The sequence below is a fragment of the Conger conger genome, chromosome 17 (assembly GCF_963514075.1).
Source record: "Conger conger chromosome 17, fConCon1.1, whole genome shotgun sequence".
NCBI lineage: Eukaryota > Metazoa > Chordata > Actinopteri > Anguilliformes > Congridae > Conger > Conger conger.
The window spans coordinates 34,834,887-34,850,239 of NC_083776.1; the positions used below are offsets into that span (position 1 = coordinate 34,834,887).

Consider the following 15,353-nt stretch of genomic DNA (forward strand, 5'->3'; position numbering starts at 1 on the left):
ATCTAAAAGGAGAAAGGAGAAAGAAAGGTAAATGTATTTTAGAACCAGGAAAGAACTATGATGTGACCCTTGTTTTACGGAGAGTTGGGTTTTGTTTTGTTTCTCACCGCCTGCCCGTGACGTGCTTCCTGCCCTAGCGGGCGTCATGCTGGTTCCCGAGAGGAAGACGGAGGACGGCTTCGAGCTACAATTTGGCCTGAACTACCTGGGTCACTTCCTGCTCACCAACCTCCTCCTGGACACCCTGAAGAAATCGGGCACGGCGGACTCCTGTGCTCGAATCGTCACCGTCTCCTCTGCCACGCACTATGGGGGCGTGATCAGCTTGGACGACCTTCAGGGCAGGTGAGAGGGTGTCCGTCACCTGGGGAACATGCTCCGTAGAAGTGGCAGAGGAGCTGCTTGGGTCCATGTTTGATGTAACATTCTATTATTATGATTACAGTAATGAGTACCAAAATGCTGCCAACTTTGAGCAAAGGAAGCTCTACACCATTGTAATTAAGGGGTTAGAAATTAAGGGGTTAGATGGTCAGGAATTCATGGGAAGTATCTGGAAATGAAGCAAGGCCCAGGGCAATGTTATGCTGGAAGATTATAATACATATTAATAATGGCAAGCTGTTCTGTGGGTCCGAGTGCCTGAAATATATCTAAGAACATGGCATGCTATTTTCCAAACCGTTAATTTCCTGAAGCACGGCGAACAATTTATTTTTTGTGTGTTTATTTATTTTCATGACATTTTGGGTAAATTTGATTCCTGCGGTTCGTGCTGTCTTCTCATTATGAGATATCACTTCGTTCGGGGCAGGAAGCTCCCTGCTACAGACAGATTTCCCTTTGAACAAAAACAGTCTTGAAAGGATGGCCTGATTAACAGCTGCTATCAATTACCACTGGATCTGCACACTGCCATTGTGCATCAGCTTTGGACTGTTATACGGTCTCTGGAGACATCTGCAGAACCGCGGCACGTCTTCCTCAGGCGAACAGGAAGTGGCAAGCCCATTACCGAAGTGAACATTCCGTTCAGTTGGCCGCAGTGCACTGAGGAAACGCCGCTGTCCGATCCATTCAAACTTGTTTTGCCCAGTCGCTGTGTCGTTTCAGCATGGAAGTGATTTCCTTTTCTGTTACGTCCAGGGCTCGTTACCTACCGATCGCAGAAAGGATGCCAGAGAATCATGTTGGCGGACCAAGAAAATTTAAATTAGTTTTATTTTTGGTATAAACAAAAGTATTTCACAAATCTAATAAATAAATAAAAAAAGTAATAGCATGCTGGTCTCTGTGAGATGTTCTAAGAGAGCATGACTGGATGTAGCAAATCGCCTTAATCAGTACCTGAGGAATAGACAGGTTAGAAACGAGGGTTACAAAGGCTTTTGTAATGGTGTGCGCCCCTACCAGGACTGGAGGGGCATAACAGCCCCACTCATCCCCACAGAAATCACATCCCTCTACATGAGCACCGCTCAACTTCAGTCAGGCAGTACACATCGCACATGCAAACATAAAGAAGGTAAAAAGGAGCAAGCTCAAATGTATTAACGTATCCAAATAGAGAAAAATAAATCCCTACTGCTGTACTGTGCGTCATATGTGCAGGACAACGCATCTGTGACTGTTATGACCAAGTCAAAAGCCTGTAAATACGAACTCCACCACATCAGACCGCGGTTCTTTTGTTCCATGCGGTGGAGAAAGACCAAAGGACTGTGGTCTGTATAGACGGTCACGGGCTGGATGCAGCCCCCGCGTAAACATCACCATGCTGCAGCACTAGCGCCGCAGCGAGTGTCTAAAATGTCATTTCTTTTTTTCACTGCCGGTAAAAAGCCGATGAAATAAATCATAATTCAATTTTTAAAATCGATAAAAAATTATCTAATCCCATTCCTTTTGATGTACTGCACATCACCTTTGGATATACAGCATGGCTATTTTCCACAGTTCTCCCATGGCTACTTTATGTTGGCATGGTGTAGCTTTTTAGCTCCATAGCAGTAACCATGGAGCAGAGGGCTGTGAGCCGTGTGGATTCTCAGCTGCGTCTCTGCGCTTCTCGCCCGTACCGTCGCATGCGTTTAATTCCATGCTGAGAGCCAGTGGTTTACCCGTCCGTGTGTTCCCATCAACAGCTGCCTGCCAGGTTTGCGTCCCTCAGAAGCCCTGTGCTACTGTAACGCGCTGGTATGCATCACTGCATTTGTATTACAGACACATTGAAATGGATCAGATGATGGGCGGGGCTCCAAAATGCTCTTCAGGTCACATGGGCTCACATCATCCTTTTTAATGGCTTCCACTCCAGCCGCGTGGTGCTCTGAGAGTCCTTTCTGGAAGCCTCCATAAGGCCCTGCCCTGTGTAGCATCTCCCTACAGCTTAAACGCTTCCATCTTTTCCGGCCTGGCAGCAGGCTGCGTTCAGCTGCTTTGGGTGGGTTGTTGTTGTGTGCGTTACTTCCCTCTCCCTGGTGAATATGACGACAAATTCTTGAGCCTTCCCACAGCAGTGCTCTCTGTTTGAATGCCCCGTGCTGTTTGTTGTGCTTGCCTGTAAGAGCCGTGCATGTACCCTCCTCAGACTAACGTATTACAACAATTGCTTAAAACCGAATTACTCTGGGGATATCTCCTACAGTAGTGGCTAATCACTGTTCTCTGTTCTGAGAGTGGTGTATGTTTGAATGCTGCCTGGCAATTAACTGCTGTGATTTATAATTGGCGTATTGATCAGTTAACAGCCTACGTTCAGACATCATGATTGAATTGGGTACTCCTTGACATCAAAGCTCCCCCCCTTTTTTTAAAATCATATTTGAAATTATTGAAATTATATTTAGAAAATTCAAATAAAAGCTGGTACTGAGTTTCTGTGAGCTGTCGGTATGATGTTGAAGGTACGTTTATCTGTGCCTAAGTTTCTGAGTACTGTCTGCTCAATTTGCTCGCTTGTATTATCTTTATCTCACGGACCGGCGTGAAGGCCAAGACGTGAAACGCCAGCTAATCAGGATGAAAAAAATTCCCTTAGCTAATGCTTTGAATTAGGAGCTTCAGGAAACCTCCTGTACACGTAGCATGAGGTTCCTTCCTGCCAGGAGAATCAAGCATGAAGTTACGTGAATTGCTCACCTGTCAGCAAGTCTCTGGACAGCCATTTTAATTTGCTAAGAGCCACAGCCTTCATTGTTCTCGGTTTCTCTATTCCGCAGTCAGACACCAATATCACCTGGGTCACTGTGTCACCGTAAAATGGCTTCAGCCACTACTTTTTATTATCTTCCGGCATTAAAGACCTGGTTTGTAATAAGATTCCCTCTGCTGGGGCATGTAATCTATAGCCATCTTTTACACTCACAACATAGATTAAACTGCATTGGGTCATGGAAATATGTCCAGTGTTCTGGCCACATTTATTTGGGGATGGTGAGTCCACTCCTTCTCGCTCAGATGGTGGGTGTTTCTGTGTGTCTGTACAGACAGCCATTGAAAGAGCACAGAGTTGCTCAAATGGAACCGTTTCCCAGATGTACTGTAACTCCAGTTTACAGACGCTCTCTCCATTGCCGTGGGAGTGTGAATCCCATGTGTGGGGTTTCTCATGCGCTCATTTGAAGTGGTGAATCTGGGCCCGGGGCCATCACCTGGCTGCTGAGAGAAATGGAAAGTCGTGGGAGAGGCGGTTTAACGCGGTGAGGGATTCCTCGCACGGAACCCAGATGTGTTTTGGTGCTCTGTAGGTAATTCCGTGTGAGATTGCCTGCGATTCGCGTGTTTTGTTTCCTGACGGCTGCTTTTGTTTAGTTTCAACCTCTGGAGTGTTTGCGTCACCTATTTGTAATTAGTGAACACGACATTGTGTTTTAATTGCTTTCATTGAAAATTGACTGTCCGCTTGACTGTCTCCACAGACAGTATATTATGCCTCTATTATGATCCCGGATACCATGTATTCAAAGCTGTATGAGAAATCATCCATCAAATTCCAGACTGAAATTTAAGTGTTTACCTGTGCAGCATGTCATATTAGACACGGAAATTCAATATAGTTTCCACAAGTTAGTCTTTTTTTCCCCACCTTTGTTTCGGCCATCGTTACGGGGGAAAACCGTGCTGAGGGAAGTCTGACTTTGATGGGTGCGCATCCTTGGCTTTCCCTTTGTGCTGAGAGAACCCCGCGTGCAGGTCGTGGAGGCAGACTCAGCTGACGTGACATGCGCGGCAGTCCAATTGAGCGGAGATGAAAGTCTCTGTCTCCCCTCGCGATGAGTCACGAGGCTGGCGCGGGCTGCGGGAGAGGGGCAGCGGCGCGGTGCTAATCATCTGCTCAAATGAATGGTGTGGAGCCCCAGTTGTCTGGGATTGCTGTTAATCTGCCATAATTACACGTCTTTGTGATATCCTGCGAATGCCTTGTGACTGTGTTTCAGGGAGAAACACCTGTTAGTGTGAGGCAGAGAAACACCCGCTGCTCTCACTACACACACCCACATACACACACACACATACACACGTGCTAACACACACACACATACACACACATACACACACACACATACACACGTGCTAACACACACACACATACACACACATACACACACACACACACATACACACACCACACACATATGCACACACACACACACTAACACTCACAAACACACATACACACACCCACATACACACACCACACACATATGCACACACACACATGCACTAACACTCACACACACATACACACACACACGCTCACGCACACACATACACACACTCACACACACATACACATACACACACTCACGCACACTCTCACACACACATACATACACACACACACACTCACACACACACACACACACATACACACACACACACGCATGCACACCCACATACGCACGCACACTAACACTCACACACACACACACACACCGCACACACACACACACACACACTAACACTTTCACACACACTCACACTCACTCCCTTACAGAAATGGAATATACTGTAATTACGTTCTCTTTTTTGAAATATATGAAAAATAGATTTTACAGCAGTGCATGTTTTCCTGTATATATGTATATATGTGTATAGTTTCTGGTCATTGTACGCTCAAACACAAATACATTACATATAACCATGGTATATAACCATAAGCCTACTCACGTACAGCCATATGTTCATGCATAACCATGTTACATACATACACTTAACATATAAAAACACTTGAACACATGAAATAGACACATTCTCTCGCACACCCATAGGCATTTGGCAGAAGACGCTGGCTGTGCAGATGAGAATAAATGGCTGCAGCAGACAGAGCCCCCACTGGGGGGCGCCGTATTGAGTCCATTACACAGTGACTGACAGCTTTCTCTCATAGATTAAAAACACTGCCATATGGGCGCACTGTCAACCAGAGAAATGAACAGGGCCGATGCCAGGAAACTCTCCATGATGCCCATGTGTCCTTGCCTACAAAAACAAAGCGATAAATTAGTCTGTCAATCCATTTGCATCAACGACCTGCCGGCAGGACAACGCGTTCGCTCTGCATCCGGCACAAGTTGTAGGAGACCCTTGTCGTTGTAAATTCTTCTTCAAGTGTCTTGTCTTTCAAAAAGGAAAAACAAATGCAGTCATGGGAACCGCTGTAAAATCGCTGCCAACTTTCCACTTGCACAGATGTGGTAGTTGTCTAGTTGGCCAGCTGCAAATTTTTTTAAGACTATGTAAGTTCATTTTCATTCATTAGTAATTCATGAAAAAATATGTGCACAGCTGTAGCTCAAACATGTGAACACCCTGTCACAGCTATAGCTCATACTGTAGGTATGAGTGACACCCTGTCACAGCTGTAGCTCATACTGTAGGTATGAGTGACACCCTGTCACAGCTATAGCTCATACTGTAGGTATGAGTGACACCCTGTCACAGCTGTAGCTCATACTGTAGGTATGAGTGACACCCTGTCACAGCTATAGCTCATACTGTAGGTATGAGTGACACCCTGTCACAGCTATAGCTCATACTGTAGGTATGAGTGACACCCTGTCACAGCTGTAGCTCATACTGTAGGTATGAGTGACACCCTGTCACAGCTATAGCTCATACTGTAGGTATGAGTGACACCCTGTCACAGCTGTAGCTCATACTGTAGGTATGAGTGACACCCTGTCACAGCTGTAGCTCATACTGTAGGTATGAGTGACACCCTGTCACAGCTGTAGCTCATACTGTAGGTATGAGTGACACCCTGTCACAGCTGTAGCTCATACTGTAGGTATGAGTGACACCCTGTCACAGCTGTAGCTCATACTGTAGGTATGAGTGACACCCTGTCACAGCTGTAGCTCATACTGTAGGTATGAGTGACACCCTGTCACAGCTGTAGCTCATACTGTAGGTATGAGTGACACCCTGTCACAGCTATAGCTCATACTGTAGGTATGAGTGACACCCTGTCACAGCTGTAGCTCATACTGTAGGTATGAGTGACACCCTGTCACAGCTGTAGCTCATACTGTAGGTATGAGTGACACCCGGTCACAGCTGTAGCTCATACTGTAGGTATGAGTGACACCCTGTCACAGCTGTAGCTCATACTGTAGGTATGAGTGACACCCTGTCACAGCTGTAGCTCATACTGTAGGTATGAGTGACACCCTGTCACAGCTATAGCTCATACTGTAGGTATGAGTGACACCCTGTCACAGCTGTAGCTCATACTGTAGGTATGAGTGACACCCTGTCACAGCTGTAGCTCATACTGTAGGTATGGATGAGACTCTGTATAACACCACTGTAGCTTGTGTACATGGATGACAGTGACAGCTGTAGCTTAAACCTGTAGATGACTCTAACCTAACACAGCTGTAGCACATATGTATGGATGCCAGACAGCTATAGCACATGAATGAGACTCTATATGACACAGCTGTAGCTTGCATGTGAATGAGACTATATAACACAGCTGTAGCCTGCATGTGAATGAGACTATATAACACAGCTGTAGCACATATGTATGGATGCCAGACAGCTATAGCACATGAATGAGACTCTATATGACACAGCTGTAGCTTGCATGTGAATGAGACTATATAACACAGCTGTAGCCTGCATGTGAATGAGACTATATAACACAGCTGTAGCCTGCATGTGAATGAGACTCTATATGACACAGCTGTAGCTTGCATGTGAATGAGACTATATAACACAGCTGTAGCCTGCATGTGAATGAGACTATATAACACAGCTGTAGCTTGCATGTGAATGAGACTATATAACACAGCTGTAGCCTGCATGTGAATGAGACTATATAACACAGCTGTAGCCTGTGCACATGGATGACTGCGACACAGCTATAGCTCGCATGTATGGATCAGACTGATACAACTGCAGCTCACACCTGTGAAAGACATCTTCTCAAATCTCTGCCTCCGCACCATTTGACAGGGTTCTGGATTTGAAAAGAGAGAATTTGTTGTGACACTGGCGTCTCCTCCTGGTGGATATGATTTATTTATTTTCTTTCCTGCTTGTCGGAAATCCAGGATGGATATTTAGCCTCCTGGTGCCCCACTTCCAACTCATTTGTGATGCATTTCTCCAGTGAAAATGTTGAGCCTGTTTGCTTATGCTTGTTGGGAAAATGCAGCAAGATAGGTGAGGGTGGTATAATGGGTAGTACCATAGTACTGTTCATACTACATTTTACATGGCCTTACGCAAACCTGCATTTCTCAAGCAGTGGTATAGGTAATGAAAGATGGTATTGGTGCATCTCATTATTCTTACTGATTCTACTCTTACTATGATGATGATGATTATTATTATTATTGTACAGAACACAGAATAAAGTCATTCCTCTCTCTCTCCCCTCTCTCCCTCTCTCTCTCCCTCTCTCCCTCTCTCTCTTCCTCTCTCCCTCTCTCCTGCCCTCTCTCCCTCCCTCTCCCTCCCTCTCCCTCACTCTCCCTCACTCTCTCTCTCACCCTCCCTCTCCCTCCCTTTCTCTCCCTCTCTCCCCCTCTCTCTCTCACACCCTCTCTTCCTCCCTCTTCCTCCCTCTCTCTCGCTCTCTCTCCCTCTCTCTCTCTTTCAGGTCGTGTTACTGTTCTCATGGGGCTTACTCACAGAGTAAACTGGCGCTGGTTCTGTTTACCTACCACCTGCAGCAGAGACTGACGTCAGAGGGGTTCCCCGTAATGGCCAACGCGGTGGACCCTGGCATGGTGAACACAGACCTGTACCAGAACCTGTGCAGCCCAGCCCAGCTGGTCAAGCAGCCCGTGGCCTGGCTGCTCTTCAGGGTACGCTGTTTCTTCTGTCCGTTTCAGTCAGGAGCTCAAATTGTGTAATTAGTCTGATGGAGTTATAGCAACACATCATTACCTTCAGTTCCCTGCAGATTCTGAGATTTTTATTTAATAGTCCAGCCAGAACAGCGTCATATAATAGTTTATTCTTATTCTTACTCTTATTGTTATGTACTCCACCAGCTGAGTGATGAGTCCTCGTGTAGAGGGATGTGACTTCCGTGAATCTGGGGAGGCTGTCTGGTTTTTCTGTTTTTGGCTTGAATCAGATTGTCATCACTGAGTATTATCACAAGCTAAGCATGGCTGACAGACCCCCTGGGAGTAGTAGATTGCTAATGGCAGGGATGCTCGTGCCAGTCGAGAAAAGCCTTCCTCCTGATCCGAACAGAATACCAATGTGAAGTCTTCTTGATAATAAATATTGCAGTTTTCTTCTGATCTTTAATGCCATTTTGGAAGTCACATTAACTACAAGTGTCTGCCATATGACACAGACTTTTCCATCGATGGACATATTGGAGCGATTTGGCTATAGGTGTGCAATCCTAGTGATAGGAGGCTATTGTTTGCTGTCTGGGTAGCTGGGTATCTAGGTTAGCAAGCTATTGCGTGGAAAGTAAATCTGTCTTGAAGCCTTCCATTATATTTCAAAAAAGGTCCCATTCTCCCCCAACGTGCAGATCCGACAATTAGGGTCCTCCACCAACTTAATTTGCGATCTCTCAAGTGGGGTTGCATAAAAACGGTGTACCTGTTTCTAAATGATTAGCTGGTGTGCCAAATTTATAGAAGATTAAAGAATGTTTGGCCAAATACTGTCCCTCTGCGATGAAATGGATGCAGCTACACATTCATAGGCTTCAACGGTGAAGCTGAAAGTCTGGTATGGCTTGGCCCCAGGATTATCCCGGGCACTGTAAAGTAGCCGAGATAATCCTAGCTCTCTTTCCATTCCAAATCAGAGAATCATCACATCTTTTTAAACCTTGGTGATGTCATTTAGTGAGAGTGTAGTGTTAGTATAGGCCGTTAACTTAACTATTTATTCCATTTGAGCAACAGTGTGTTCCTCCCTGCACAGCTATATTTTGCCTTTACTTTCCTCTTAAATTGTGACACCCGCATGCAGCTGCTTATACAACAACAAGGTACAGTGAGTATTGGTGAAGTATAATGCCAGCAGATTAACATACGCACTGATCCGGTCTTTCATCACTGCTGATTGGTGAAAAAAAAAAAATACATTTTATGTAAATTTATGTAGAAACATTTTATGTTAGCATTTTATGCCTTTTTGAAGATGTCAGAAACCAGGTCTGCAATGACAAATGCCCAATCCGCAAGCAGTGGCCTGAATACAAACTAATTCAAAAGCTAGTGCTTAACAAAATAGTATTTATTTTGTTTGGTTCTTTATTTATAATATTAAAAATTATTTTCACTACATCTGAAAAAACACTTTTTAAATGCTTTTTGCTTTCTGGATCCTGCTTATCCAGCCTAGCTGCATTGAAATCTTGTTTCTCATTTGGGTAAGGAATGTTCCAAAGCACATTTCAGATTATGTGTGAATGCTCTTGGCTTATCGTAACATTAAAATGCACTGTGAGTTTTGTGTCTATTTCTATACTTCATAGCAGTACTGACATTTGTATAAATGCAAATCAAGCAGACTTCTTTTCATTGTGATATCTAATTTTATATAATAACTCTGCAGTAGACGTCACAAACAGATCTACAGACTACATACAAACCACTTGTTAGCTGCAGAGACTGGATGGGCAGATTTCAGTTTGCTAAGTAGTACCTAAAAGTGCCTGTAGCGACCTGTAAAAAGCTCCCATGGATAGGTGAGACCAAGAGAAACATCTGTGAAACATGGTGGTGGGGGTGTTATAGTTTGGGCTTGTATGGCTGCCACAGGGGCTGGCTCACTTGCCTTTGTTGATGATGTAACTTCTGATGGCAGTTGTGTTGTCAATTCAGAAGTGTACTGAAACATCTTATCTGCTCAAGTTCATTCAAGTTACCTCCAGAATAGTGCTTTATCCCACAGCAAGGCAATGATACCAAACATACACCAGTGCTCCCTTTCTTCTCTATGATGTTCTAAACCATTTGTTTGGCCTATGTCTCTGACTGATTTTATCTTATGTCTCAGCCTCATAATGGCTTCCTTGACTTTCTTTGGAACAACTCTGGTCCTCATGTTGACAAATGGCAATAACAGACACCAAAGGCAATCAAAAGCCTAGAATCAAGACTAGATAGTGAAAGCTTTCTTATACCTGCACTGAGGCAGCGATTGAATACATGCGACTATTGCCTTTTCCTGCTACTTATTTTATTTCCACGTATAACTTATTTCATCATTTCAATTCAAAACGGGCCTTGTACTATTTATTTTCTATTTTTTTGTATCAAAATCGTTTTACTTCTGTGAGTCTAGTTTCTTTTTTCCAAAATTCAGATTATTTTTTGACATATTGGCATGCATATACCGATTTGGCAGTTACTTGGAAGATGACTCCCCTGCAGTTGGCTTTTTATATAAATTGATAAACAGTCTATTTTCAGCAGCATAATGCTGTGAAATATATATTTTTCAAGGTTTTACGTATTTGCTGCATGTAATATCTGCATGACCGCCGGCCCAGTTTAAAGTGTAAATCAGTTGCGTTCAGTGTGGGTCTGTTTCGGTGTGATTGGCTTTGGGGGCAGTTGCTTTGGGGACCTTTGAGCTTGTGCTCTGGCACTTTAAATGCCACATTAATAGGATGTCTTCTTGGTTGACCCTATAAAGAGCCATAAAGAGATGATATAAAGAAAGAGCCGGGGTATTACTTTGCATTTCAGACATTCACCAAATGCATTAACTGATAATGTAACATCTTATACATTTCCCAGCATGCCCCTGCAGCATGACTGATGAGCTAATTATTGGCTTTTAACTTGGAGGAAAAAATATGACACTCTGTAAATGGAATATGTCGAGCTATAATGTGGCTGTTTGTGTGCATTACGGAAACATACTCGTACGGATGTAAACTGAAACATCCCTAAAAAACACATACCCTAGTACGTACGATAGCCATGTGTGCTCTGCATAACAAGAACAGCACTGACTTCTTTTTCTTATTCCAACAAATTCAAGGCATTGCATAATGTGATGACACATTACTGTTATGCACAGAAATTGGTTTCCATTGTCTGCAGAGAAAATTGAAGTCGTTCTGCATCTTCCTCATTAAGCTGCAAACATCTGTTATGTACAGTGGAATGTAAATAATAGAGTGTCAGCCTTTGGCATTTGTATAGGCGTAAGAATCCTATGGTATACCCGTATTGCTTCCTTTGGTTACAATACTTCCTTTGTTAGTTATTTTGTCAAGGCTTCTTTGTTTTATGTATGGTCCAAGCGCCAAACAGATTCATGACAAATTATTTTACATCATAACAACAAAGATAGAAAATGAATGTTTTTATTTCTAGAATCTGACACGGGACATGCCCCTCCATACAGCCTCCCTCCATATGCAGAATATACTGCACATGTCACGGTGAGACACAGCCCATAACGCTGCCTGGGTTTGTGTTTATTTACATGCTTGCTATATGGGTATAGAGTGTATAAATCACAGCTTCCTTCTTTGCCTCCATTTTACATACGCTGTGTTCACATATCCTGCTGCCGCCAGAGGACCCTTACTGAAACTATTCCAGGAAAGTACCTCACTAGAAATATTTCCCCAGCTTCTACTTTGAATCTCCGTGGCAAATTTGTCGATATAAAGCGCCGCTCCGCTCTGCTTTGGCAGTGACGTGCTGTATGTGACATGAACGCGTCACGGTGGGTGTACCGCAACCACTGACAGAGGTGTGACTGAACCACCCACCTAAAGTCTTTCTGTCATCCTTCAAAGCTGGAATCGGATGTGGTGGGAGACTAGCTTGGGGAGCCAAATATTTGTTCTTCTAACGTTGTTTAAAGCAGTTTCAACCAGTTGGCAAGCAAGGAGAGAGCAGTACTTCACCCAGCTCTTGGTCTTTAGGATATGTTAACGGAGCATATGGTTTGTGTTGAATCCCCATGTAAAGTGGTGCCTGTAGCCGAGTGCAGTTGAATCCTGGGTATTGGAGTCCCAGGGCTGTACGGTCAATTTCAATGTGGCTTTGGTGTCAGTGGGGGCAGCCATCTGAATGCCAGTCAGTCAGTCAGTCAGCCCGTGTCCTCTGTTCTGTTATGACAAGTGTTCCTCAGGGAGCTGTCCATTTCAACTCCCAGTGGCCAATGGCTGGCACCTGCTTCTGTTGCCAGTCCAGATGCATTGTGGGTGTTGTTTGAGCACATCACACACATATCCAACAGCAGAAAAATAGAAAAGGAAGCTCGCATTTGGCAAGGGTAATACAGGCATGGATTTTATTAAGGCAGATATCGTACGACACTCATCACCTGACTAGCTTAAGTTAGTTAAGTCTCTCTTTCTCGCTCTCTCTCTTCCCACCATCTCTCTCTCTAACAGGGATCTGCATGTTTGTTGTTATGGCGCTGAGTTTGACAGAATGTGCGGGTACTGCTACAAACAGACGGACCAAGAGAAAATAATCAACGGCTGTAGCAACTATTGCGCTCAGCATGTTCATATTTACTAAGCCAGGGAGAGCGAACACTGCTCTATCCATTCTCGCTGCGCGATTGGTCATTATAGTATGTTGTGATATAGTATATCTGTGCCTCAGAGCAGAGGATAATGTGCACAGCACATTATGAATGCACACCGCCAGCTCTTCAGTGAAATTGCCCTCGTGAATGTCAATGTCAAAACAAAGTGTTGACAAGTGCCAACCCTCCCAGACTAATAGGACACTTTTTCAAATTGGCCTTTAAATTATTCCACTGTATTGCGTCAGAGCTGCGTTTCCCGATTACCCTGGCCGCTGTCCTGGGGCTGTTATAATGACTTCTCTTGTACAGAAGTAATCCGAATTTCTCTATGCATTTGTTATTGTAGATGCTTGTTTTTTTGATTGTCTCTCTCCTACCAAATTATAGTGGGCGTTTGAAATCTCAGAATGTCAAGTAGGGATCCCCTTTTATATGTCACTGAGTATCTGTCTCCGGATATAGCTTATTATATATTTGAGATATCAAGCTATGCCATGCCTTTTATTATTGCTATTAGATACGGAAACTATTGGTACCTAAACGAGTGCTTGAGTAATGCTGTAGACTGCGCGTTAGTAGTGTGTAGCTTTATGCTGTATGCTGCATGAGGGAGAAAGTAAGACTGTGCTGTAAGACTGAAAGTAAGACTCATCTCCTGCTGCTGAACAGCAGGCCAAGCCTGGAACCAGGGGTCCGGTTCTGACGTCCGTCGGATACGGGAACCCTGGGACATTCTTTTGTGTAATGTAGCTGTTCCCCTGACGGTTCTGTTCCATAGACTAGTCCTCATACACAATGGATCCTGAACTCAGCGTATCCAGGGTAACTGATCCGTGAGGGCTTATCTGTGCTTTGTAGCCAGTTGTCTGCATATCAATGATGGAGCCTCAGGCCCTGTATTAATCCAGGAGATGAGGAACGCCCGGAGCGTGAGATTCCCAGCTTCTACCTCCCGCCTCTTTATCATTAGGATGGAAACAGCATTTTAGGTGAATACTCCAAATGCGGTTTGCCATTATGGTGTTGAATCGCATTAGTGGAGCCCGTGTGAATAAACGTGAATTTAAAAAAGACAGCTCCTGCTTGGATGTTCAGAGTCTAGAGGCTATGTACTGCATTGTAGCTCTATATTTCAGGAGCATGTAGATGAGCTCACATGATGTCAGTAGATACTTCTTGTCCTTAGCATTATAGGATCGATGTCCTGTAAATGTATCACTACACTCGCAGTGAAGATAACATGGCCTGCATGTTTTACTGGTGTGTGAAAGTATTTAGTATAATCCTCAGGGAAGGTTTATAGTTTGACACACCACGTGCTCATCAAGCAGCCTTAATAGACATTTAAAAATTCCTACTACACGCAGCAAAAATATTTCCCTGGAGATAAGCTCCTTATGGAAATGCTGCTATTTATGTTAGTAGAATGGTTGCTGTAATATTCATGAGTGTTTAAGTGTAATGTTTTTTATTTTGTATAGTTTCAGAACACGATAGATCTTGACCCTAAGTCTGTAAATTCAATTAAGAGAGCCACCCCCCCCCCAGTTAATCTTCTTATCTAACGAATTTATCAGAGCTTAAAGTGGTGACTGTTTGGTGTTAAAAGTTTTTTTTAAATATATTTTTATATATATATATATATATATATATATATATATATATATATATATATATATATATAAAAAATTGTATCCTTTGTAAAAAGGTCAATGTTTGATCAAAGGTAGCCTTTGGCGAGCCTGCACTATGCTTCCTGTTTCACTGCATGAAAGAACCCCAGTGCTGGGTCAGGGGCAGGTTAGCATTCTCTTAGCCCCTGGGCTAACACTGGGTTATCATCCAGCACAATGTTAGCACAGACGTTAGCATCAGGTCAGTGCTGGGTTGGGCTGCTTAGACCCTTTTCACACGACTCTTTTCCCCACACAGACCCCGGCCCAGGGGGCCTCCACGTCCATCTACGCAGCGGCCAGCCCGGAGATGGAGGGCGTGGGCGGGTGCTACCTGTACAACGGCCGCCGGACACAGTCTTCAGAGGCATCGTACGACGAGGACCTGCAGGCCGAGCTGTGGAGGCAGAGCTGTGCTCTGGTGGGCCTGCCGGAGGAAGGGCACCAGGCTGAGTGACTGAGCCCCTTTCCCTGAACACACACACGCACACGCACGCGTACGCACACGCACACACGCACGCACACGCACACCCGCACACACGCACACACACACACACGCACATACACACACACACACACACACACACGCACACCCGCACACACGCACGCACATGCACACACACACACACGCACACCCGCACACACGCACACCCGCATGCACACCCACACACGCACGCACAC

At 44.4% G+C, this 15,353-nt stretch overlaps 1 protein-coding gene across 3 annotated transcripts in view; it reads left to right on the forward strand.

Annotated features, from left to right (window-relative positions):
* The window catches only part of dhrsx (dehydrogenase/reductase (SDR family) X-linked), a 67,879-nt gene that overhangs the window by 40,814 nt on the left and 11,712 nt on the right, over positions 1-15,353 (forward strand). For 2 of the 3 annotated variants that reach the window (XM_061226180.1, XM_061226182.1), the window contains 3 exons: positions 138-345; positions 8,114-8,321; positions 14,932-15,173. In XM_061226180.1, the coding sequence (XP_061082164.1) occupies positions 138-345; positions 8,114-8,321; positions 14,932-15,129 (614 nt within the window). In that variant the 3' untranslated portion in view covers positions 15,130-15,173. Of the gene's footprint in view, positions 1-137; positions 346-8,113; positions 8,322-14,931; positions 15,174-15,353 lie in introns of those variants that run through there. The other variant, XM_061226181.1, reaches the window with a different exon arrangement.